The sequence below is a fragment of the Terrapene carolina genome, unplaced genomic scaffold (genome assembly GCF_002925995.2).
Source record: "Terrapene carolina triunguis isolate 2854851 unplaced genomic scaffold, T_m_triunguis-2.0 Scaffold198, whole genome shotgun sequence".
NCBI classification, from domain to species: domain Eukaryota; kingdom Metazoa; phylum Chordata; order Testudines; family Emydidae; genus Terrapene; species Terrapene triunguis.
Window position 1 is genome coordinate 1,143,509 of NW_020664549.1, and position 22,505 is coordinate 1,166,013.

Consider the following 22,505-nt stretch of genomic DNA (forward strand, 5'->3'; position numbering starts at 1 on the left):
GGGCGACCCGTGGCGAATCTACCGCCGCAGAGATCCCAGCTTGGGCTCGCGCGCTGTTATCGGCTGTTCCCTCTCATAGCAGCTTGAGTGTGGGGCGTCCTTCTCTCCCCCCCTCCCCGCGGGGAGGAAGGGGTGGAGCCGAGCCGCCGTGATGGTTCGAACGGGCCAATTGCGTTGGACGGGCTGCTCAGTCGGCCAATGAGAGAAGGAGGAGGTGCCAGCGGGCTAGGTTGTACCGCCTCTCCGTTCGGCGCATATCCTCGGCTGGGCGAACGCGACCATTTTGCGGGGGGGGGAGGGACGCGGCGAGTGGCGGGGACCCAGACTGAGGGCGTTGGGAGTGGAGAGTGGGGACAGGGCGCACCTTCCGGCAGGGACGGGAGCGGTGCCTGCCGCGGCTGAGGGAAAGGCGGTTCCGGCGGCGCGGCCCGAGGCTCTGGGCCCAGGGATCCCGCTTGCTCTCGGGAGGGAGGGGACGGGTCCGTCACCGAATCGAGGCTAGTCGATTTCCCGCCCCCCCCCCTTGGCCGACATCGCCCGATTCGGGCCCCGATTGGGTTGGAGAAAATGTCCAGGCCGGTCAGGTGAGTCTGGGGGAGCTAGCGCGGTGGGGGGAGGAGGCCCCACTCCCAACCCCCTTCTAGTGCTCCGCGTTCCTCTAATGCCCCCCCGGCGGGGAGAGCGGGACGGGTGAAGGAGGCCCTGCCCCGCTGCATCCTCGGGGCTGGGATGGGCAGGCGGCTTGCTGCAGGCCATGCCGAGGGGAGGCATGCATGGAGGGAGCGTGCATTGCTGCGCACTGTAGGGGGAGGCTGCCTAGTGCTGGAGGGCCGGAGGGAGGGATACATCTTTGCAGCGTGCCCTTGTGCACCCCGTAGGGGGAGGCTGCTTGCTCGTTGGAGGGAGGGACGGAGACATGCTTGCAGCGTGGTGCTCTTCTGCACCCTGTAAGGGGGACGGGGAGGCTACATGCTCATTAGGGGGAGGAGCGTGTGCGTGCCCTTCTGCACCCTGTAGGAGGACTGCGGGAGGAGGAGTGTGTGTGCATGTAGCGTGCTTCGCCCAGGCTGGGGGGACTTGCGTGAATCCAGCATGCCTGTAGTGGGGGAAGGGGTGTAGGCATGCAGCATACCTTGTTGCACGCTTGGTGGAAGGGTAACGTGCGTTGCTGCAAGCTTATTGGGTGGAGGAGAGCAGGGCATGCCGTGCGCTTATTGGGAGCTGTCCCTCATGTTATTGCTCGGGGGATGAACGGTGAAAATTTGCAGCATGCCATGACCCACTTTAGGGGGAAGCATGCGGAGTACCTGGATGCAATGTGTTCTATTTAACACTCTCAGGGAAGAGGCATGCAGTATTCCCTGCTGCGTCTGCTTAGGGGAGAGGAGTCGAGTGGCAGGGAAGGGCAGACGGTTTTCTTGGGAGGGGGACATGCATGCAGTATGCCATAATGACCACGGCACGGAGAGGTTTTGATGGGCTCTGAGTCCGCTTCCGCTAGGCACTGCTGCCGCCAACTTGCCTCACGTTTGAGGGAGGAGTTAGGAGGAGCCGCCCACCTGGGACGGGCGGGGAGCGGTATTTGAACACACTCCCCTTATTTTTCCTTTGCCGTAAAACAACCTTCCTCTTGGAGCGGGTTTCCTACTATTCCCGAGTCCCTGAGAGCTCTGTCATTAAATTGTGGGCTCGGGGATGAGGAAACAGTGAAGTTCGTCCCTAGGCAGGCTTTCTTCTCCCCAGTTTAAAAGGAGGTAGGACTCCTGTGAAATGGAGTTGGGCCTGGGTTCTGATAGCGTTTCCGGAGAGTATAAACTACAATGCTGGATTGTGATACGGTTGCAAATGTAAAATTCGGTGAAGTTTTCTCATGGTAAATTATTGTAGCCTGCCTATATTGATTAATATTGTGCCTAGCACTTGAAATTGTAGTGTAAATTAGTGATTGTGTCTTTCCAATCTTGAAACATGGCACATTCTTTGTTTGTGGAAGAGGATTGTAATATGCATTAGCTTGATTTTTATTTTAGAATAACAAATATAATATGAACTGTAGAAGTTTTGTGTGTGTTAAAGGTGGGATTCAAGTTTGTCTGGTCTGCAAAGATTTTTGCTGAATGTCCCAAGATGGGGAGGATAAAAGGGACGTTCAGTACACTGATAGTTGAAAACTAAGTTTTCAGGTCTCATGTGTATTTTGACCAATAATTTGTGCATGCCAAGATAAGGGTGATTATATCTCATAGGTCATGCCTGAAAGTAATTGCCCAGGGTCCAGAAGGGTTTTTTCCTCTTGCTTTATGAAACAGTTGCCCAGCTACATTAATAGGGTCTGAAGCATCCTTGGCCTTTTGCAGGACAGGATGCTGTACTAGGTGGATTAGTGGTCTGAGCTTGAATGACAATGCCTCTATCCTGGAATACAGTGATGATACTGCTTTGCTGCTCAGTGTGATATAGTATACATCCTGCTGGTGACTTAATTGCCAGTACTGGAACCTGACTACAGGTAAGAAACATGTATATTTTTAAAAGTATGGTTTCTAAATTTTTCTATATTAAATAACCCATAATTCTTTATTATAACCAACTTTAAACAAAAAAAATTGGGAAACCATACACAGTTGTAAAAGATGCAGCTTGCCTTAATATGTGTAGACAAGTGTTGGTCTTCAGCAGAGTTCAGTGTCAGAGTTCAGTGGGATGTTAATAGCCGAATACCTGCTGGGATGTTGCAAGATTGGAGCCAGCAATCCACAATCTAGCTGGTCTTAACAGGCCTATGGAAAATAGAAGATAAATCTTCCAACTGCAAATAAATGTGTTCAACATGCCCCTCCAGTGTTAGTTAATTGGAAAACTGCACATAATTTTAAAGCTCTTGGTTTGAAAATATGTATGATTTACCTGAGGATTGGATCTGTTACTGTACTGTTAATGAGACTAGGGGAGTAAATCAATATCTTTTAGTGGACCAGCTTCTATTGGTGCAAGAGACAAGCTTTAAATTTTATGCAAAGCTCTTCTTCTTGTATTGTTAATAGGAGATACAGGTGAACTTATCCAAAGTCAGCAATGATGGAATATTAAAATGTTCAGTGGCCTGTGTGAAATGAATTCATGGTCTCAGTTTGCTTCTGGCTGAAGAAGTATCCATTTAAAAAATATCACCCTAAATGAAATATGGGGGAAGCTTGAACTGCCACTTTATTCTGCTGGTAGTTAGAGGACTTTGGTCTCAAAGCCTGAATCAATGCTAAAATTGACTTTTAACAAAAAAATAGTTTTGATTTATTTGCAATTTCTTCCTTTTCACAGGCATCCAAAAAAACCTAGCACCAGGCCTAGTATTTTTTTGGTGCCCTGGAGTAAAATACTACGAAATTAATTCTATTGATTTTGCTAGCATCCTTCTTCAAAAATATGTGTATCTGTATCTTTGAGGTGTGCAGTGATGCTAATACCAATATCAATAGAACATTGCAAGGATAAATTAGTAGAGGATGTTGTTCTAGGATCTTTGCATAATATGACAAACAATTTCTAAATAGCATCCAGGTCATTTACAGCACATGGTTGTATCGTCTCATCTATTCTGATGTGTAAATTGATATAGAAACGTGTAAATCTTATGTGCTGTTAAATTAGACAGCTTTTATATTTCCTTGCATTATTAAATCTTGTATGTGTGTTTGAGAATTTTTAAAATTTGGTTTGTGTGTTTTTTTGTTTTGTTTTTAAAATTAATGCAGTGCACTTCTGCCTTTCACTCAATTGTCAGTTTCACTTGTCACAATTCTAGTCACTTTTACTCACACATATAATGTTGTAGAATAAAATGCTGCAGGCAAATGTCTAAATCCAGTATGTTTTAAATAAGGTCTTTGAATCAATACATATGTTTCTATTTTAAAAGTTCTGTAAAACTTTGAATTTCACAAAACATGAATTTTTGGACCCAAGTCTAACTTTCATGTCCCTTCAATGGTAAATATTACTCTAAGGCCTGGTCTACGCTAACCCCCCAAGTCGAACTAAGGTACGCAACTTCAGCTACGTGAATAACGTAGCTGAAGTCGACATACCTTAGTTCGAACTTACCGCGGTTCAGACGCGGTCCACACACGGCAGGCAGGCTCCCCGTCGACTCCACGGTACTCCTCTCGCCGAGCTGGAGTACCGCAGTCGACGGCGAGCACTTCCTGGTTCGACTTATCGCGTCCAGACCAGACGCGATAAGTCAAACCCAGAACTTCGATCCCCAGCCGCCGAACTAGCGGCTGGGTGTAGACCAGCCCTAAGTCTTCCATTGGTTTAGATGTTTACTGCTAAGGTATCACTCTGACAGGAGCACTAGAGAAAGTATTCCCCTACTTAGAGGTGTTAAGGTCAAAACTTACATGTGACCATATGACTCCTAATACTATACCTGGGCCATCTAAGAAACAAATTCTCAAACTAAGGTGGAGTGCTTCTTGAAAACTTAATTATAGCTCGCTTGCTCCCCTTTTCCTTAGAATTGTCCCTTCCTTGCTTGCCCTTCAGAGTGGGATAGATTACTTCTGGTAGTGTCCACAATATGCCAGATACTTTTCTAATAGGGGAAAAAAAGACATGATCCCAGAGCATGAACACCTGAGCAGTAAAGAGACAGGCAAAGGGGTAAGTGGGTACAGCATACATAAAGTAACACCCAAATAGCACATGTGGCTGAAAGTCAGTTGTATCTTTCCTGTACTTTTATCCTCATAATATTTCTCTTGTTTCCTAAAATATTCTCCTCAGTAGTTGGCTTAAATGGAGGATATGCACAAGGCTGCTTAAACTGTTACTGCGTAAATCACTTAAGTTTTTTTATGGAGTTGCAAGTCAGACGTATCCCTAAAATTGCAGATACCACCATCAGTGCCCAGTCTTAGATGGCTTGTTGCACCAGGTCCTGGCCTAAATGATCACTTTCTGTAGTTGGAGACCTCTAGGCTATCAGTCTTATTTGAGTACAGTTATGTAGTTTTAAAGAGAATTGTACACACTAGCACTTATGTTGGTATAACTGATGTCACTTAGGGATGTGAAAAAGCCACCCCCTGAGCGACATGAGTTACACGGACCTAAGCGCCGGTGTGGACAGCGCTATGTGGATGGGGATTTTCCCCCACCGACATAGCTACAGCCTCTCACAGAAGTGGATTTATGTTGATGAGAGCGCTCTCTCCCATTGGCATAGAGCATCTGCACTAGTAGCACTACAGCTGCATTGATGCAGCTGCGCTGCTGTAGCGATTCTAGCGTAGATTATCCCTCACACAAATAGTGAGTTATCTTAGGCAAATAACTGTTGTTAGGCATAAGCATTGGAAATAAAGAATTGTTATAAGTTTGTCTATTTAGTTAAGGCCAGAAATATAGCACTATATTCAAGCATGGCAAAACAAATATGTATAGAAATATTTCTTAGATGTAAAACACCCATATGGGAATGCTTCCCTGCACTGTTGTTGAAACCAAACTACAGCTCCCCATGAACTGGATGAGAACCAGAAAGTGAAACTGAACACTCTTCTGTTTAGCAGTCCAGGCTGAATTGAATCCAGAAAGACAGTAACATAAATTAGTGACAGGTTTCAGAGTAGCAGCCGTGTTAGTCTGTATCCGCAAAAAGAACAGGAGTACTTGTGGCACCTTAGAGACTAACAAATTTATTAGAACATAAGCTTTCGTGGGCTACAGCCCACTTCTTCGGATGCATAACTTAGTGAAAAGCTTACCTATGTTTTAGTAAATATTTCATGTTATTTATAATGGTATTCGGTGTTCAGCTAACAATATTTTTTGAATTACTTACCTTAACAGTCTCTGATCAGTCTACCTAATTAGTCTTGCTCATATTTTATTCTCTGGCATTGCCTGAGAGGTAACTGTTTCTGCCAGCATTCATTTAACAAATTTGCTAGGCAATGTAGCCAGTTGCTGGCTTTTTAGGATTTACTCTTCTTTCCCAGCTGCCAGGGCTGTTCTGGTGCAGGGCCTGGGACAACCCCCTCCAGCCTAGGCCCCATCTCTTCCCACCCCTGCTCAGCCCCCTCCCTGCCCCCATTCCACACCTTTCCCCCAAACCCCCGTCCTGCTTCTTTCTGGCTTCTGCCCCCTCCCTCGAGCAACGCCAGAAGCCAGTGGGGCAGGCTGGGGCCAGGTCGCTCGCTGCTGCCAGGGCCAGGCCCCCGGCTAACCCTCCAGGCTGCCCTGGGCCCAGTGTCCCAAAGCCTGGGGTGGTTGGCACAGTCCGTCCTATGGACGGGATGGCTCTGCCAGCTAGCTGCATTCCCTCTGCAGTCATGAGCCAAGTTTTCTTGGAGGTTTTCTTTTCTTCTTTTAATTTGAATTTCAAACTTCATATGTCACTGTAGTGCCAGGAAGAGACCTTGAGGTTAAGCACCTCATAAGGCAGGGATAAATCATTCTAATCTGCCTTCCTAAGGTATCCACACGCCACCCTATTGAGCTTTTATCCGCTAACATGGTGACTTGTATGCACTAATATTGAGTCTGGGAGTGCCTTTTTTTTTTTTCTTTTTCTGAAGATGGTATACAACTACTCAAGCAATACTTAAAAATATATTGTACAGCCAACTTCTTGGTTCTAAACGTGTGGCAATAGTCTTTCCGCCACAGGCAAAAATCTCTTAAAACTGGTGTCTAGTGGTCCAATGAAGTGTACTATGAGGATTACACGAAGGGCTTCTTGGACATAGTGGTCTTAAGAAATTCATCTATATGCATATACTTACCTAGTGAGCCAACATTCAACACTATACACAAACATACTGTCCTGTGCCTTGGAATTATTAGAATGGCTTCTGTGTTCTAGCACCTTCTATCTTCATGACACCCTTGCCATTTTTCTGCCAATGGCTGTTAGAGACTGTATTTATGCTCACCTTAAATGATACAAACATGACATGGGGTTGGTAGATGTAGTGAATGTTGAGCCCAGAATAAGAATGCTAGACGGAAGAACAGTTTGTGCTTGACTTCAGTTTGTAGAGACAGCAGCTATAGTTAAACAGTCCTTGAATGTTTGTGTGCTCTTTGCACCTGTTCTTTTGAGAAGACTCCTTTCCAGAAGTTTATCTTTCTGTATCTACCCTCTTATGTCTCTGTAGTCATTCTCTCCTGCAAGGCAAAAAGGAACAGCCTTCGCTGTACAGTTGTCTACTGATTTTTATCACACTTCCTCTAAAAATCAATATTGCTGTAGACAATGTAATGAGGGAGCACAGTAGGGACCATCTTGCTAGCTCAACCTGTAGGGCTTAGTGCTTGGAAGCAGGAAAGAAGCTTAGAATGTTTTCATTATTTGCCTGACATAATATTTTGCGTTTTAAATGTGTATGCTACATTATATTCTAATAATATGAATAAGCTAGGTGAAGCCCTTTATGACTGCTTGTTTCTTGCAAGGTGCTTATCCTGCAATTTACATTATGCTCAGTAGGTTAGTGAAATGTGAAGACAATTGCCTTGTGAAATTGATAGACTGAGTGTGCAGCAAAATTACCCTCAGTTTTTGTTTTAAGGGGGAAATGTCTGTTCCACTCATGCACACAAAATAAGTGAATGGGCACAAGATTAACCTTTATCTCATCATTTAGTGTTCATGCTTCTCTCTACATATTTTAAAAATATAAATCCTTGTCCCGCTTCACAGCGAAAAAGCTGAGTTAGGCCCCAGGAAGGCTAATAGTTGAAACTGAAATTAGAAGATGAGTTTTTGTGGCCTGGCCTCTACCCTTCTCAGTGAATCCTGCCAGTAGTTATATTCCCAAATTCATATTTTACAACATTCAGACTACAGATGAGTAGGTAGTGTGATACATTGCAGCTGTACTTAAATCCCCTCTTGTCACTTGATTTGGATTCAACATTGCGAAAGTCTAACTGTCCACCTCTTGCATCTTTTTTGAGAGGGTTTGTTTAGGGTTGGTTTAATTGAATTATGGTACTTCCTCTTTCTCTAAGGCTGTTCCTAATAGCTATGAATTGAGGTGCATGCCGAGAAAGGAAGCTTAGAAGGAATTTGAAGGAGTTGACAGCTGTAGTCAAAGTATGATTTTTAGGGGTATCCTAGCAAAAAGCCTTGCCAAGAGTACACTGTATTAATCTCAAAGTGCTGCTCCTTTCTGGTAAGTGCATGTAAAATGGCATTGTGTGGTTCTGTTTGATTTAGTGGCTCCATGTGAAATTTAAGAGGAGGGATGGAGTTGTGGTTCAGGTGCAGGTTTGAGTCTCAGAGCTGCTTTCTAATCATAGCACTCTTCCAGTCTGTGTAATATTGGGCAAGTCACTTCAAGTCTTAAACTTCACTCTTGCCATCTGTAAAAGTGAGATAACTACCCAACCTCATAAATGCATTTGTGAGGATAAGTTCCTCATCACTTTTGGATTTCTGATACTGCAGTGATTGTCATATAAAAGCCTATGCTTTTTTAGATTCCTTTATTTTTTTAAAAGAACTTTCCTACCTGCTGCATATCCTAGGATCTAAGTCAATCACTGATATTAGATAGCAAAGTCAGAATCTGGCCATGCAATTGGAACTTCATTAACAATATTATTTTATGAGCCTGAATAGAATCCAGTGAGCACTTGCGTAGTTGTATTGGTTGTACAGGGCTAACAGAACTGAAAAGTAGTAATACCTCATCACTAGCATAAATGGGTCAGATGCTGAATATGATCTCTACTTAGATCTCAATAAATTACATTTTAATAGAATTTTTTAGACTTTGGTCTACTATGTACAGGTCTCACATTTTCTAGGCAAATGAAGAGGAATTAGGAAGTGTCTGCTAAGTCATTTCTATAGTATTAGCCAACCAAATCTGCCAAAAATTGGAGCTCATAGTGCATTGTTACAGCTATAATTACTTACCTTTTCTAATCAAGCATAATTGTCTGTCAGAATTTTTGAAACATGCCTTGTGCCCCATTTTGTTTTGTCTTTTTTGGTAATAATGTAGAAGGAGAACCAGAACGGGTTTTTCAAGAAAAGCTTTAACACAAAAAATACCATGAATGTAAGGTCTGGTTGTCCCTGACTTTGCTGAGGGTGTGGATTATGTATGAGGGCATACCTTAACTAAGTGTTCCCTCGGGGAGGTTGCCAGATCTCTGTCCCATAACTTCTAGGAAGGATAAGAGCCATGGGGCATGAGGGAGAAAGTGAAACTCTAAGATGCAGCATCCATGCTCACCTCTCCACTCAAACATACCGTGAATAGCTTCTTAAAACTCTTTCCCTTTCTGGGGCTGTCCATAATACAATTCACCAGAGGAGCACCTCATATTTGCAGGGCTACAATCTCAAAATAGCCAACTGGCAGGGCACATTGTATACCCAGAGAGCCCCTAATGGAAGCCACGTTGATCTACTTGTTCCCTCACTCTCCAGAAGACTAAGTAGGGAAGTCTCCACAGGAGAAGCTGTGTGAGGAGTGGAGCACTTCTCTATCCTTGTCACTAGTTGAGTTCCAGTAAAAAGTTGCTCCCAACTGCTGCTTCAATCAGTGGGAGGGGTAGTGATACTTTGAACTCACAAAGGTCCAGTGTAATAATTTTTTTCTTCCAAATTTTTATTTTATCACTGAAATTAAGTTGGTGTTAACCATGAGAAACCAAAATTTTAAACATGACTCTAAAAAAAACCCAACTTTCACTCTTAACTTGTCAACTTTCAGTCTTGCCTCGTTCTCTAGTCATTATGAAGTCTTAAAGGATAGGTGGAATCTTCATTTTTTAAAAACTTTTCAGGCATTCTTTTATATATATCCCAAAAGAAATTAAACAGGGAGGAGGGAGCACAAATCTTTTTCTCTTCCTTTTCAAGGACTGACTTTCTTAATCTTGAAAATGCTATATTTGGCTGCTTGGCATATTCAAATATTTTGATTGTAGGCTTATTCTGTGGAGAAGCTTCAAATATAATGGCCAAAGCATTGTGAAATGACAGGCTTTGTCACTGTTTTCTTTTATTTAAAAAAACAAAAACATTTGCAGTTTCTCCCTCACTGTCCTGTTTAAAAATTCAGTTGGAGGTCACTGAATTTTGTGTAAAGAGCTGCTAATACCCTATGGAAAACTTTATTTTTGTACAAGCAATTCTCCCTGTCTTGAGGACTCTGTATTAATGGCATGTGCATGACATTGTCAGTTCACCTGCTCAGTCTGTACCTGGAAGTCAATCTTTGATACTATTTCTATAGCAACCGTTTCATGTCTGAGGCTAAAGATTGGGGGTGGAGGGGAGATACAGACGGATGTAGGAACTCCTAGGTCTGGTCTAAACAAAGTTCCACCCGTTTCAGGCTATGCCTAAGGCCTATATCCGCCAAACTTTGTCACTCAAGGGTGTGAATGTTCCACCCCTCTGAGTGACATAAGTTACACCAACATAAGTGTTCGTGTACAGCACTATGTCAGCACGAGAGCGTCTGCCGCTTGCGGAGGTGGCCTTTTTTTGAGTGTCTTCACCAGATGCACTGCAGCGTCACATCTGTATGGTACAACTACAGCGCTGTATGTATAGACATACCCTAACTAAAGGTGTTTGGGGGCGTTAACTATTTTAATTTAAAATAGTGCAACTTCTAGATTTCATAAACCCTAATACGTAACTAGTGTAACAAATGCAGTATCAATAGGGAGGTAGATAGGTAGAAAATATCTAAAACCAGTTATTGACTAAACTGAATGTTTCCTGACCTGTGAACAGGTTGGTTTTTTTGTTTTTTGTTTTTGTTTTTTTTAAAGGGGTAGTGAAAACTCACTTTAATCTTAGGGTGCTTTAAAGGTGGTTCTCAAGAACTGTAGCTGAATATATTACAGCAACACAACACTGGATATGATTTCATTGTAGAGTAAAGGGATTATGTATGCACAGGTGAGGGTGGCTCTGTTAATTGTGCTCTTAAGCTGCACAAAGAATACTGTTCAAAAACTTAGTGGCAAAAGCAAAGTGATGGATACCTGTTAGCAATCTCTAATAGAAACTGGACATTTACCATATATATATTTTAATGAAAACTTATCCAGCCTTATAAATCCTAACGGCTCCAGAGGAAGTTGCTAGAGCAGCAGTTCTGAAACTAGGGGTCGGGACCCCAAAGTCGGTTGCATTCCTGTTTTAATGGAGTCTCCAGGGCTGGCGTTAGATTTGCTGGGGTCTGGGGCCTGAGCCTCACAGCTTCAGGTCTGGATGGTAGGGCTCAGGTTACAGGCCTCCAACCTGGGGCTGAAGCCCTTTGACTTTGGCCTCCCCACCCTGGGCAGCAGGGCTCCGGCGGGCTCAGGCTTTGGTCCCCTCTCCTGGCATCATGTAGTAATTTTTCTTGTCAGAAAGAGGTTGCGGTGCAATGAAGTTTGAGAACTCCTGTGCTAGAGCGTTTATCCTGCATTAATTTCTGACTGTTAAGATATAGATGGCTGAGTTTCTGGAAGTGTTTTTAGGGTTGCCCTTTGGAGGTATTGGTGAGTAATGACTTTGCAGACTTTGAATTATATATCAGAAAACAAGACTGGTGCTTTTTTGTTGATTTGAAAAAAATCTGTCTTTCCAAGATCATAAATTGTTAATTAAACTAAACTTTTTTTTTTTTTAAACAGGAACAGGAAGGTGGTCGATTATTCACAGTTTCAGGAATCAGATGATGCTGGTAAACTATTTTGTTCTTTTTCAGAAAAAAATTACAAAATGTTCACTCTTTACCATGGCCGTGACTTGATAAGGGTTTGTAAATGTGTACCCCAATATTTTTTAATGTAGTAAAAAACTATTTTAATGATTATATTGTGACAGCTTCTAAAGGCCTTTCTTGGTTTGTTATTGGCAGAATCTTCCTGAAATTACTTCCTCATATTTTACCACAGCCAATTTATTAGTTTATATAGTTGATCCTAGCACACAGGCTTTTCTGTGAATCATCCTTTTTTAGTTATTTGCATATTCATGTGAATTAGATTATCCGTATGGCTTCCAAAAATATCATCATGTTTTATTTTCTTGGAAAGTAGACATGCTGCTGCTCTGCTAATTGAGGTTATATTGACATTTAGTGGAAAAAAAATATGACTGAGGCTTGCCTAGTTCTTAACTGCAGTACTATTGGTAGTATCCTGTAATCGTTGTGCGTAATTTGGAACATAAACGATTTTGTGAAAGACCTTACACCTGTCTATTTTTGTCATATCTAAACAGTGGGTTTTTTTCGGCGCACCTAAGATAAAAAATAGGTGCAAATTTTAATGGATTTGTGTATGATTCTGAATATAAGAACGTACGGTTCTGATTTTCCATAAAATTCAGATCAACTTTTCTCTTGCCATGAAGCCTTTTCTGCAGTGTTTCCTATGACTTCTGCATCTTAAACTTGTTAACTTATTATGCAGTTTGCAGATATACAGGTTGAGTATAATGTGTCTCTTTTGTAAAACTGAATTGAAGTTTTGAAGATTTGGATTTTTGACAGGATGCTGATCTGACCTCCTTAAAAATGACATGGCTTGGTAACTTTAAATATACACCTCTACCCCGATACAACGCTGCCATCAGGAGCCAAAAAATCTTACTGCATTATAGGTGAAACCGTGTTATGTCGAACTTGCTTTGATCCGCCGGCACGCGCAATCTTCCCCCCCTCAAGCGCTGCTTTACCGCGTTATATCCGAATTCGTGTTAAATCAGGTCGCGTTATATCGGGGTAGAGGTGTACTTGAAGAGGTAGTACTCTATTTGGGTTGCTGGAAGTTATAGCATAGTTTTGCTTCTTTTCAAAACCATTTCCTCTGGTGTACTGTTCAGATGAAGATTATGGAAGAGATTCTGGCCCTCCAGCCAAGAAAATCCGTTCATCTCCCCGGGAGGCTAAAAATAAGAGGCGGCCTGGAAAGAATTCTCAGGAGGACAGGTAAGAAGTTGTTTCTGTTACTTCTGATAGCCCAACGTTAGCTAAACCAGTCTTTCCATGTAGGTCGCAACAATCGTAAGTGATGTGCACTTCATTGCACTGAAGCCTTCAATGCTAGTTGGTATGGTGATGAGCTTTCAAGGGGTTCTAGAATGAGTAAAGAAATCTTAGTCATGGAATGGTCCCCTTACCTTGCATCTAAGGCTCAGTTACTTGAAGCTTAGAGTGTATAGGCATCTCCAGTTAAATAGTATCCTAGCAGTTTGAAAGAGATCCCGCAATGTGTGGTGCTTTTTCTTTTTTTTCACCCTGTTTGACATTCTTCTACCCTTCAGAGAATCTAGAGAATCTGCCTCTAGACTGTATGTGAATTTCCACTTGCAAGTGACTAACTGGACATTGAAAGTTATTAATGGAGGCTGCTGTCTAAGGCAGTGGTTCTCAAACTTTTTTTTTTTTGCAGACCACTTGAAAATTGCTGAGGGTCTCGGCGGGCTGTGGATAAAAGTGCTATAAAAAAAACTTAATAATAATAAACATTTTTTTTTTTGTTCTACAAAGAAAAGCACACAACTCATCATTTAATATCAGTAGTCTTACCTTTCTAATGCAATGGATGTGCCATCCCTCCCCCACCGTGGCAGCCCCCAAGCTGGGACTTGGAAGGAAGGGGGTTTCTTCCTCTCTCCCCAACCGCAGCAGCCCCCAAGCTGGGGCTGGGAAGGAGGGCTCTCTCTCCCCGGCAGCCACAGCCCTGGAGCTGGGGAAAGTCACCTCTTTCTCTGGCCGCCACATCCCCGCATGTCCCTAATTCCCCCCACCCTCTCTTCTCACCCCACTGCCTCCTCCCACCTACCTCCTGTCCCCCCAAGGTCACCACCTCACTTTACATGTGCGTCTTCTCCGGGGTCCTGGCACCTAATTAGTGGAGCCACGCCTGCGCAGCTCCTCTAATTAGGTGATTGGCCCTTCATTCTCTTGTGTGCGGCCGCCAAGGCGCGCGCCTTAGAGGGAATTATCTGTGAACCACTTGAATGGAGCTCGCGGACCACTGGTCGTCCGTGGTCCACAGTTTGAGAACCTCTGGTCTAAGGAATCCCATTAATGTGTTTTTTGGGACTTTTACTCCTAAATCCTGAAGGCCTGATAGATCCTACAGCCTTCTTGCTGAGAGAAAAAAAGGGCAGAAAGGTCCTGCAAGAAGAGCATGTTATGTCTGTGCTACATGCTGGCAAACTCATTCTGTGAATCTGGAAAGGTGCAGACTCCATGTTGTGTAATAGCAAATTTGATTCTAGGCATAGAGCGCCTAGCTCCATCTATTGGTCCAAGAGATCTAACCTGAGTCAAAAGAATATTGGAGCAGCCCATCTACTGTAGAGCAGAGGAGTCTTCAGCAGAACTCTAGGGTCTGTTGGAATGCAGGACTGGATCTGTGCTGAGTTGAAACATTTGAATGTATTGAGGGAGCCAGGTCATAACAAACATGATTGTGGGTAGGGTGCATAGTCTGTGTAAGCTTCCTAAAATGGCAGGACTGTTGCTGACCAAGCCAGCAAAAGGGGATTGGACACTGAGGTTCTCTTTCCTTTTCAAACCGGCAGTGAAGCCAGGCATAAAGCATATGTCACTAGTGCTTCAGCATTAAAATCACGTTCCAAAGCTAGGCAACTAGAACAGGAGCAAGTAGAGTCGCATGAGCTACAAAAATCTTGACACAGGACAAGAGTAGGCAGGCTACCAGTTTGATATATTTCAGTCTCTCCGTAGTTTTATAGTGCTTTACAGTCATTGTTGGATCTGACAGAAAAAGCCCCTCAACTATTATTAGCAATGCTTTCTACAGAAGTGGAAGCATTAGCAATAGTGAAGACTTATTAGTTCTCCATTTTCATAGTTTGTCTGGAATTCAAGAAAATATCTTACTTTGATTACTGAGGTTGCTCAGAAATGTAAAGGGAGCCAACCCCTTAAGGGAAGACCTGTTGAAAAATTACCTGCATCTTACCAGACAGGACAAAAAAGAGTCTCTTGACTTCTACTGTAAACCCAAGGCAACCATCACCAAGAAGTTGGCCTACCATGACTGGTTGTATGGTGTTCCTTAATGTCCAATGACTGTTTACAAGCTGAATGTTAGTCTTGGAAATCAAAAGTATGCCAGCTATTTCTTGGTGATGACTGCCTTGGGTTTCCTGTAAAAACTAAAGCCATGTCTGTGCTACAGCAGTGCAGCTGTATTGCTGAAGTGTAGATGCTTCCTATGTCGATGGAAGGGGTTTTTCCAAATTCACCTCTCCAAGAAGCAGTAACTAGGTCGACAGAAAAATTCTTCTATCTACCTGGCTGCATCTACAGTCCCTGTTAGGTTAACGTAAGTTGCACAAGGTGCAAAAATTTTCACAGCCTGAGCAATGTAGCTCAGTTGATCTAATTTTAACTGTAGACTAGGCATTAATCTTTTTTTTTCCTTCTGTATTTGGTAGGATGCAGGTCATTTTTCAATAGGACACTACTTCAAGGTGTGGAAGTGGAAAAAAGGATAAAGGGAATTTGAACGCAGATATCTTAGTTTCTAGAATAGAGCAAGAGTCAGGCTAACACTAACTCTAATAACGCGAGACTTTAAGGCAGGGCCTGGGCGAGTGAGGAAAAAACTGTAAGAGATACTGTTTTAACCTTGTGTTAGATAAGAATGGAATGCAGACTGTAGCAGAAACTGGTGAGAAAAGTAAGATATCAGGAAGGAATATGTATAAACAAGACGCGGCTGCTGATCATTATTGTATGCAACAAAAGGTATAAATGCTTGCCCTAATTATTTATCTGGCGGAGACCTGCCTAGGAAGGGGGAATCCCTGTCTGTGCATACTCTCCCTCTTGCAATTGCTTGAGAATAAACTCTCTGAATTGTTGCAAACAACCTAAGAGTGAAGACTGTATTTTCTTCCACAAAGGTTTGAGGTGCTTTTACGTTTCTGGGCAGTAAGGAGGAGTGCTAGTGGCAGTTGTAGGATTAAGTGGGTAGTGGTGTGTGCCCATGTGCTGTCTTGGTGTGGGTGGGGCAGAGGAGAAATATTTCAGTCTGGCTTTGAACTTCAGTAGCTAACATAGAGACAAGGACATTTGCGTCTGAGATGTTGACCTTTTTACACTAGGTGCTTCAGGGAAGGGTGCTATTCTGTTTGACAAACATCCTAGCACAATATGGCAACATAAATAGTAAGTAGGAATCTGACCCAAAGGGATTTTTAGTGCTGGCACTTCAAGCACTTTTGTATGACTTTCCTGGGTGGTTTTTGTTTTAGCCTTTGCTTGCGGGATGCAGTGTTGTGAGAACTGCTGCAGTTTACATCTGCTGCTGCTGTGTTTTCTACTTACCTGTGCTCCAGTAGCTTAGAAATATTGGAGGCCAAGATTGCTGTCCAGGAATTACTCCCAAATATTACCGGAATCTAGATATTTTTGGCCACTTTCAGATGATCTAATTTATGAGAGAATCAGATCTGAAAGCATCTAAATGTTGATTGCTATGAGAGCCGCTAGTTCTGTTCCTTCTCAGTCTGTGGCAAATATGCGTATGTGATACAAACTTAATTGTTGTTCCCACAAGACTTGAACTTGTAAACAAACTAGCTTATTCAAGTAATCAAACCATGCTTCAGAAATGTGTGGTGTTAAATTTCAGATTCAGAACTAGTTATGTTCTACAGTCCCCCTATCCATTCTTGCCATTGGCACAACCCTTCAGTAGTCTGGAGCGTATTTGTTTCACCATTACTGGCTTTTACCTGTGTTTTCATCAGTCCTAGGCTGGGTTTGCTGTGTTGGCTTTACACCCTTTAGCATCCGAAAGGAAGAGCCTTTCACTCCATGTTTTCTTCTAGCTAATTACAATAGTAATTATTTTACATTTCAGAGTTAACAGTTTATTGAGCTGAACTGTGCAGCTCATTTCTCAGAGCTGTTGTTTCGGCTATCAGTCAGTTTACACGGGCTTCACAATTTGAAGGTGGTTATTTTTACAACCATAATGACTAGATAACTTTTTATTTAAATTTTTAAACGAGAGCTTAGATTCTGAAGCACAAAGTGGCAGCCTCTGAAAGTACCAGTTCACGCAGCTACCACAGGCTTACCCAGTACAGCAGATCCATCCTCGAAAATAGTGATACAACTTTCTCCTTCTCTCCTTTGCAGTGAGGATTCAGAAGAAAAAGATGTGAAGACCAAGAAAGATGATTCACACTCTCCAGGTAGTTACCCAGCTGCTAACACACAGCCAAGTAGGCTTGTTATAGGAATATCATCCTTGTAATAGGAATAGTACAAGGATTATATTAAAGTAAAGGACTAATGATGCCGACAGGAGTAGTGTTCATAATACATAGCTCTGCCGTTGCACCTTAACTCGGATGCTAGCTTTGATTCTCCTGTTCTTTCTAGTCCTGGTGGACTAGACTGCCAGATTTTCTTCCTTTTGTGATCTAGTACTACTGAGACAAGGTGGATGAGGTAATACTTTTATTGGACCAACTTCTGTTGGTGAGAGAGACAAGCTTTTGAGCTATACAGAGCTCTTGATCATGTAATGCTAGAGTAATACTTCCAGCAAGGAAGGCCAAGAATATTAGTCCACTGTGCCTGCCACTCTCTTATGGCTCCAATGCATATGTTCCATTGAGAAGTATTTGAGACTTCGTTTTGTCACCATTTTCTCCTAGATGAAGACTTTGGCAGCGAGGATGATGACTTAGGAGCAGATGATGGCAAAGCTGACAGTGACTATGAGAGCTCTCAAAAAAGCAAAAAAGCAAAAAAAGCCAAACCTGAAAAGAACAAGAGAGCCTCCAAATCCAGGAAAAGGGCTGCAGGTAAAGAGGGTAAAAACAAAGATCTTTCCCACTGTTAAGCGACTGTTTCGGGTATGTTGCCCTGAAATCAGTCCTGAGCTGGCCTAAATGTTGTGACTGAATGCCAAAGATCCAGAAAGCAAAATCCAAAGTTAGGAACTAAGTATACTCTTTGCACCATCTCTCTTGCAAGTTATGTGCTCTTCCTTCCCTCCACCCCTCCTTTAGATGAAAAGTATGAAACCCCTGCTGTCCTGTGCCCCCACTTCTTTTATCCCTAAGCTTTGGGCAAGTGGGTCTTACATGGGAGGAGGGGAAGCTCAAGGATCGTTGACTAGTGTGAAGCCGTTCCCTGACCTCACTCCCCAGCGTTAGTACTGAGATTCTTCCGCTTTTCCGCATTTTTATTCAAGCTTCAGTCTGTCGGCTGGATGGAAACGAGAGTTTAAATAACTTACTACAGTATTTCCCAGTTTATTCTGCTCTAGAATCACAAAAATATCTTATGAGCGCACAGTCTATAACCATCATGAGTGAAATGTTTTTACAATGGAAAATATAGTACTATAATGCAACATTGACTTGAACAACTTGAGTCAGTATTCAGTTATGTTCACTGTGGGAATCATAACTGTCATATTGTACAATAGCATTTGCTATTAAATTTACGTTAATGATATCTGACATTTATAGAGCACCTTTCGTTACAAAGGATCTTGGAAGCACGTTTTCACTAAGCAGCACTCTGCTCTGTATTAAGAATGGGTTGGTGCAGGATGCTGAGGAAATATTCCTGTTATGAAAAAGTGTCCTGGTTCTTAAGTTCATGGTTAATGGACAGGACCTCAAGGTTGAGCCCTTTCAAAACATACGCTTGATGTAGGGAGAATTTTAACCACACTCAAATAACCAGCCATGATAGTTACCCAGCAAGCCTCTCAGTTCTCCTGCTTTATCAGGAATGATTTGGCCTTCGTTTTGCTCTTACCACGTATTCCGGGCTTGCAATAGGAGCTATGTCATGAGTCTTCATTGCAACATGGTGAATTTTGTGTTACAGAGGACAGTGAGGATGAGAAAGAAGACCACAAAAACGTGCGCCAGCAACGGCAGGCAGCATCCAAAGCAGCTTCCAAGCAACGAGAGATGCTTATGGATGATGTGGGCAGTGAGGAGGAAGAGCAGGAGGAGGAGGAGGCACCATTCCAGGAGAGTAAGTAGAGGGGGATTGTAATGAAAAACATACTAAAGCAGCTGTTTGGAGTAGTGTGACTTAAATGTAGTTAACTTCTTGGGCATTGGATGCAGACTGCTCACTAATGCATTCAGTGTTAAGGCATATCTGTTCAAGGGATGAATTAAGTTTAGCTGTAGTGTAGAGTGTATCCTTTTTTTGTCTTAAGCTCAGGGCAAAGAGGTGCATGACTTGATACACTATCCATTTACAAATACTAAGTCATCACCATAAAATAGGTATCTTTACAAACGTTGTCAGCTATGAAATATTTACAGGTGATAAACTGAGGCACAGTGGTAAAATGACTTGCCCAAGATGACACAAGTATGTGACAGCTTATAGAACTAAGGTGTCCTGACTCTTACCTCTCTCCCATGCACCAGTCTAACTGCTAGACCACTTTCCTTTCTTTGCACTTGGAAGAGATATAAAGGCTTCTTCACAAACACACACTTCCTTTCTCTGTCCCTGCAGAAGATTCTGGCAGTGATGAAGACTTCCTCATGGAAGATGATGATGATAGTGATTATGGCAGTTCAAAAAAGAACAAAAAAAAGGTGGCCAAGAAATCCAAGCCAGAGAGGAAAGAAAAGAAAATGCCTAAGCCCAGGCTAAAGGCTACAGGTGAGCTTACTGGACGGGAAGCCACTTGCTTCAAAAAATGAATATTTTTGCAGCTGTAAGGATCAGTTAGCAAGGCTGTGTCTGAGTGTGTAAATGTCACTCTTTCCTAACTGTTCATCTGCTTAAAGGAACATTAGTCAAATGATTTTCATCTCGCTTTTCTGGAGATTAATAAAGCATAATTAGATTTTTAAACTACTTAGCACTTCAGAATTAACTAACAGCCTTGTGAAGTAAATAAGAATTAAATCAGTTTTACTGATAAGGAAATTGAGACCAAAAAAAGATCATGCCAGTGGCAATGTTGGGATGAGAACTCTTGAGTTCTTAGCTTCCAGTCCTGTCTCTAGTCAGCTTGTCCTGTGGTGACTTAAAGTAGTTGACACTTGGGCCTAACAACCTTGAATAATCACTCCATTTATTTCAATATGCAGACCTCTGGATGTAGGCATAGCTATATAGAGGTGCACAGATATTCAAATTACTGAATGCATTTTTATTCCACTTTTCTAGCTGACCGTGAGCATGAGAAATGTTAGCCTAAAGGAAACTTTTCAACAAATGAAAATGCCTTGAAATAGGGGTCTCTGCTGAAAGTGCCTTTGCAGCCATAAACTATACCATTACTACTACGACCTTACTGTACCCTATGTTTTTCACAGCTACAGAACATGTTGCAAAATTGTGCTTCAGAATTGCAGCTTTCTTAAAAAGAAAAGTTACAAAACAAGATTATTTTTTTTTTCCCTTCATGGTTGTGGAGAAACGTTCAAAAGATATTTGGTTCATAATATATTGTTGGCTGCTGGGAGCTTAGAATACTAGCAGTGGGATTTGAACGGTCTTGGTTTTTTTGGGAGGGGATGCCCATGAGCTCCATTGTTCTGTGGAAGTGAGTTTCTCTCTTTCTGAGATGCCATGGAGTTCAGCTTTTGTGCTGCAGGTAGCTGCTTACTTTGATGCCACAGTGCTGCCATCCAGCAGCTCATTAAATCTTGCAATTAAATGGTTTGTAAATATCTTTTAGAAACACTTTCCCTTGAGTTCAGGCTCTTAAATAATCTTGCATAAGAGTAAAATGTCCTTTTTAGATTTATCAGGCATCTGTCTTAACACTTTTTATTTTCCTCTGAATGCCTACAAACATTCAAATGGGTCCATAATAAAATAGTAGCCTGGTCCTAAAGTAATTTTTCCCACTCAGGGTGAGCTTCAGAAGACAGGCCTCACAGCATGCCATTAACTATAAGTAGATTGGCATTCACTTGCACCAAAGATGGTGCCTCTTAGCTTGTCAAAGCCAGCTCAAGTGTGGGCTGAAATATGTGACAAACTCAAGGTGATGGACCCAAAGTAAAATTAATATCACAAAACTAAAATATTGTCAGATTTGTTTCTTTAGTGTAGATAACTCTTCTGTAACTTGTGCTTCACAATTCTCTTTTTCTGATGTAAATAACTTCAACTATAAAAGCGAGGACACCCTTACTTCATAGTGTGGGTAACATTGGGACTACATTGAGTGAAGTCCCTCAAAATGAGGGACATTTGAGAAGACTGCCGAAGTTTGCTCTCTGTTAATGAAACAGATTTGTGCTATTGACAAACCTAATATGAAGGCTAACTCTGAACTAGAACACTATAATTGCATGACTTTTGATATGTGATAGGCTTTCATCAAGGAGTTCTGGTGATGACTTCAACCAATAAATTGGAGTTTCATCTGATTGAAAATGAAAAGATGGAGTTTTTACTGTATGTGCCAAATTCAACACTTCTCCTACTGATTTGCCTATCCCTTACTATCTCCTGTCAGCTTATTTGAAAGTAAATGAGAATTATGGATTTTTCTTTTCAATTGCTTTCCTGCTTCTGCTGATTTCTCATTGCTCAAGTCATCTCTTACTTTGGATATGGCATCATTATCCACGTTAACAGTTTGTTGCTCCAACGGCATTAATGCAGGACTCATCTTTGCAAGTATCATCTTACAAAAAACAACCTGGATTTGGTTTGGAGAATACATTTTCCAAGTAGAGGTTGTTTGTGTAAAGCTGTGTGTAAAGCTTTATTTATGTAATTGTAGCTGATCTCATGAAATTGGTGCTTTGCTTTCTTTAGTGACACCCAGTCCGGTGAAAGGCAAAGGGAAAGCAGGCCGCCCCACAGCTTCAAAGGCATCAAAAGAGAAGACCCCATCTCCCAAAGAAGATGATGAAGAGCCTGAGAGCCCCCCAGAAAAGAAAAAAAAATCAGCCAGCCCTCCACCAGAGAAATCGGGGGATGAAGGGTCTGAAGATGAAGCAGCCTCTGGTGAAGATTAAATGGCAGTTTGGGGAGCTTGGTTTTTTTTGTTTTGTTTTTGTTTTTAAATAAGAGAAAAAGAAAACATACTTAGGGGTAGAACACGGTTTTGGCTGTGGCTTGACTCATGGGCTTTGAATGCTGTCTTTGCTTTCAACTGTTTAATACAGTATCCTTTTTTTTAAAGAAAAAACCTTATACGGTAATATTTTTTTTTTGAAGTCACTGTTCTCTATTGGCCATTCCGTTCTTCCCCCCCCCCCCCAAATCTGAAAGCCATTTAAAACTAAATGGATCACTTACTAAAAATATATATTTTTGAAGGGATGTTGCAGTTGTGAAGCAATAGCATATGAGGCTGATACTTAAAAATTATACTTACAAATCATCAAGTAGCATAGATTTCCCAAAGCTGAAAAGGGCCTTTAAAACTACTGTTCCTTATTGGAACACACAACAAATTCACCTTCCATCATGTGGTTTCAGTTGGCATAAATTCATTCCCTCAGAAAAAAGGAGATTAAT

The 22,505-nt window shown here is 42.1% G+C and overlaps 1 protein-coding gene across 2 annotated transcripts; it reads left to right on the top strand.

The window, feature by feature from the left end:
• Window positions 1-309: 309 nt before the first annotated feature.
• On the top strand, window positions 310-22,133 carry LOC112118427 (nuclear ubiquitous casein and cyclin-dependent kinase substrate 1). 2 transcript variants are annotated; one of them, XM_024216728.3, is made up of 8 exons: window positions 310-584; window positions 11,662-11,711; window positions 12,857-12,962; window positions 17,163-17,218; window positions 17,687-17,836; window positions 18,876-19,028; window positions 19,527-19,676; window positions 21,798-22,133. In XM_024216728.3, exons 1-8 carry the CDS (start codon window positions 568-570, stop codon window positions 21,998-22,000), a joined length of 885 nt encoding a protein of 294 aa, XP_024072496.1. In that variant the 5' UTR covers window positions 310-567; the 3' UTR covers window positions 22,001-22,133. The 2 variants fall into 2 exon arrangements, with proteins under 2 accessions (XP_024072496.1, XP_024072497.1); XM_024216729.3 differs by lacking the exon at window positions 19,527-19,676.
• Window positions 22,134-22,505: the final 372 nt, after the last annotated feature.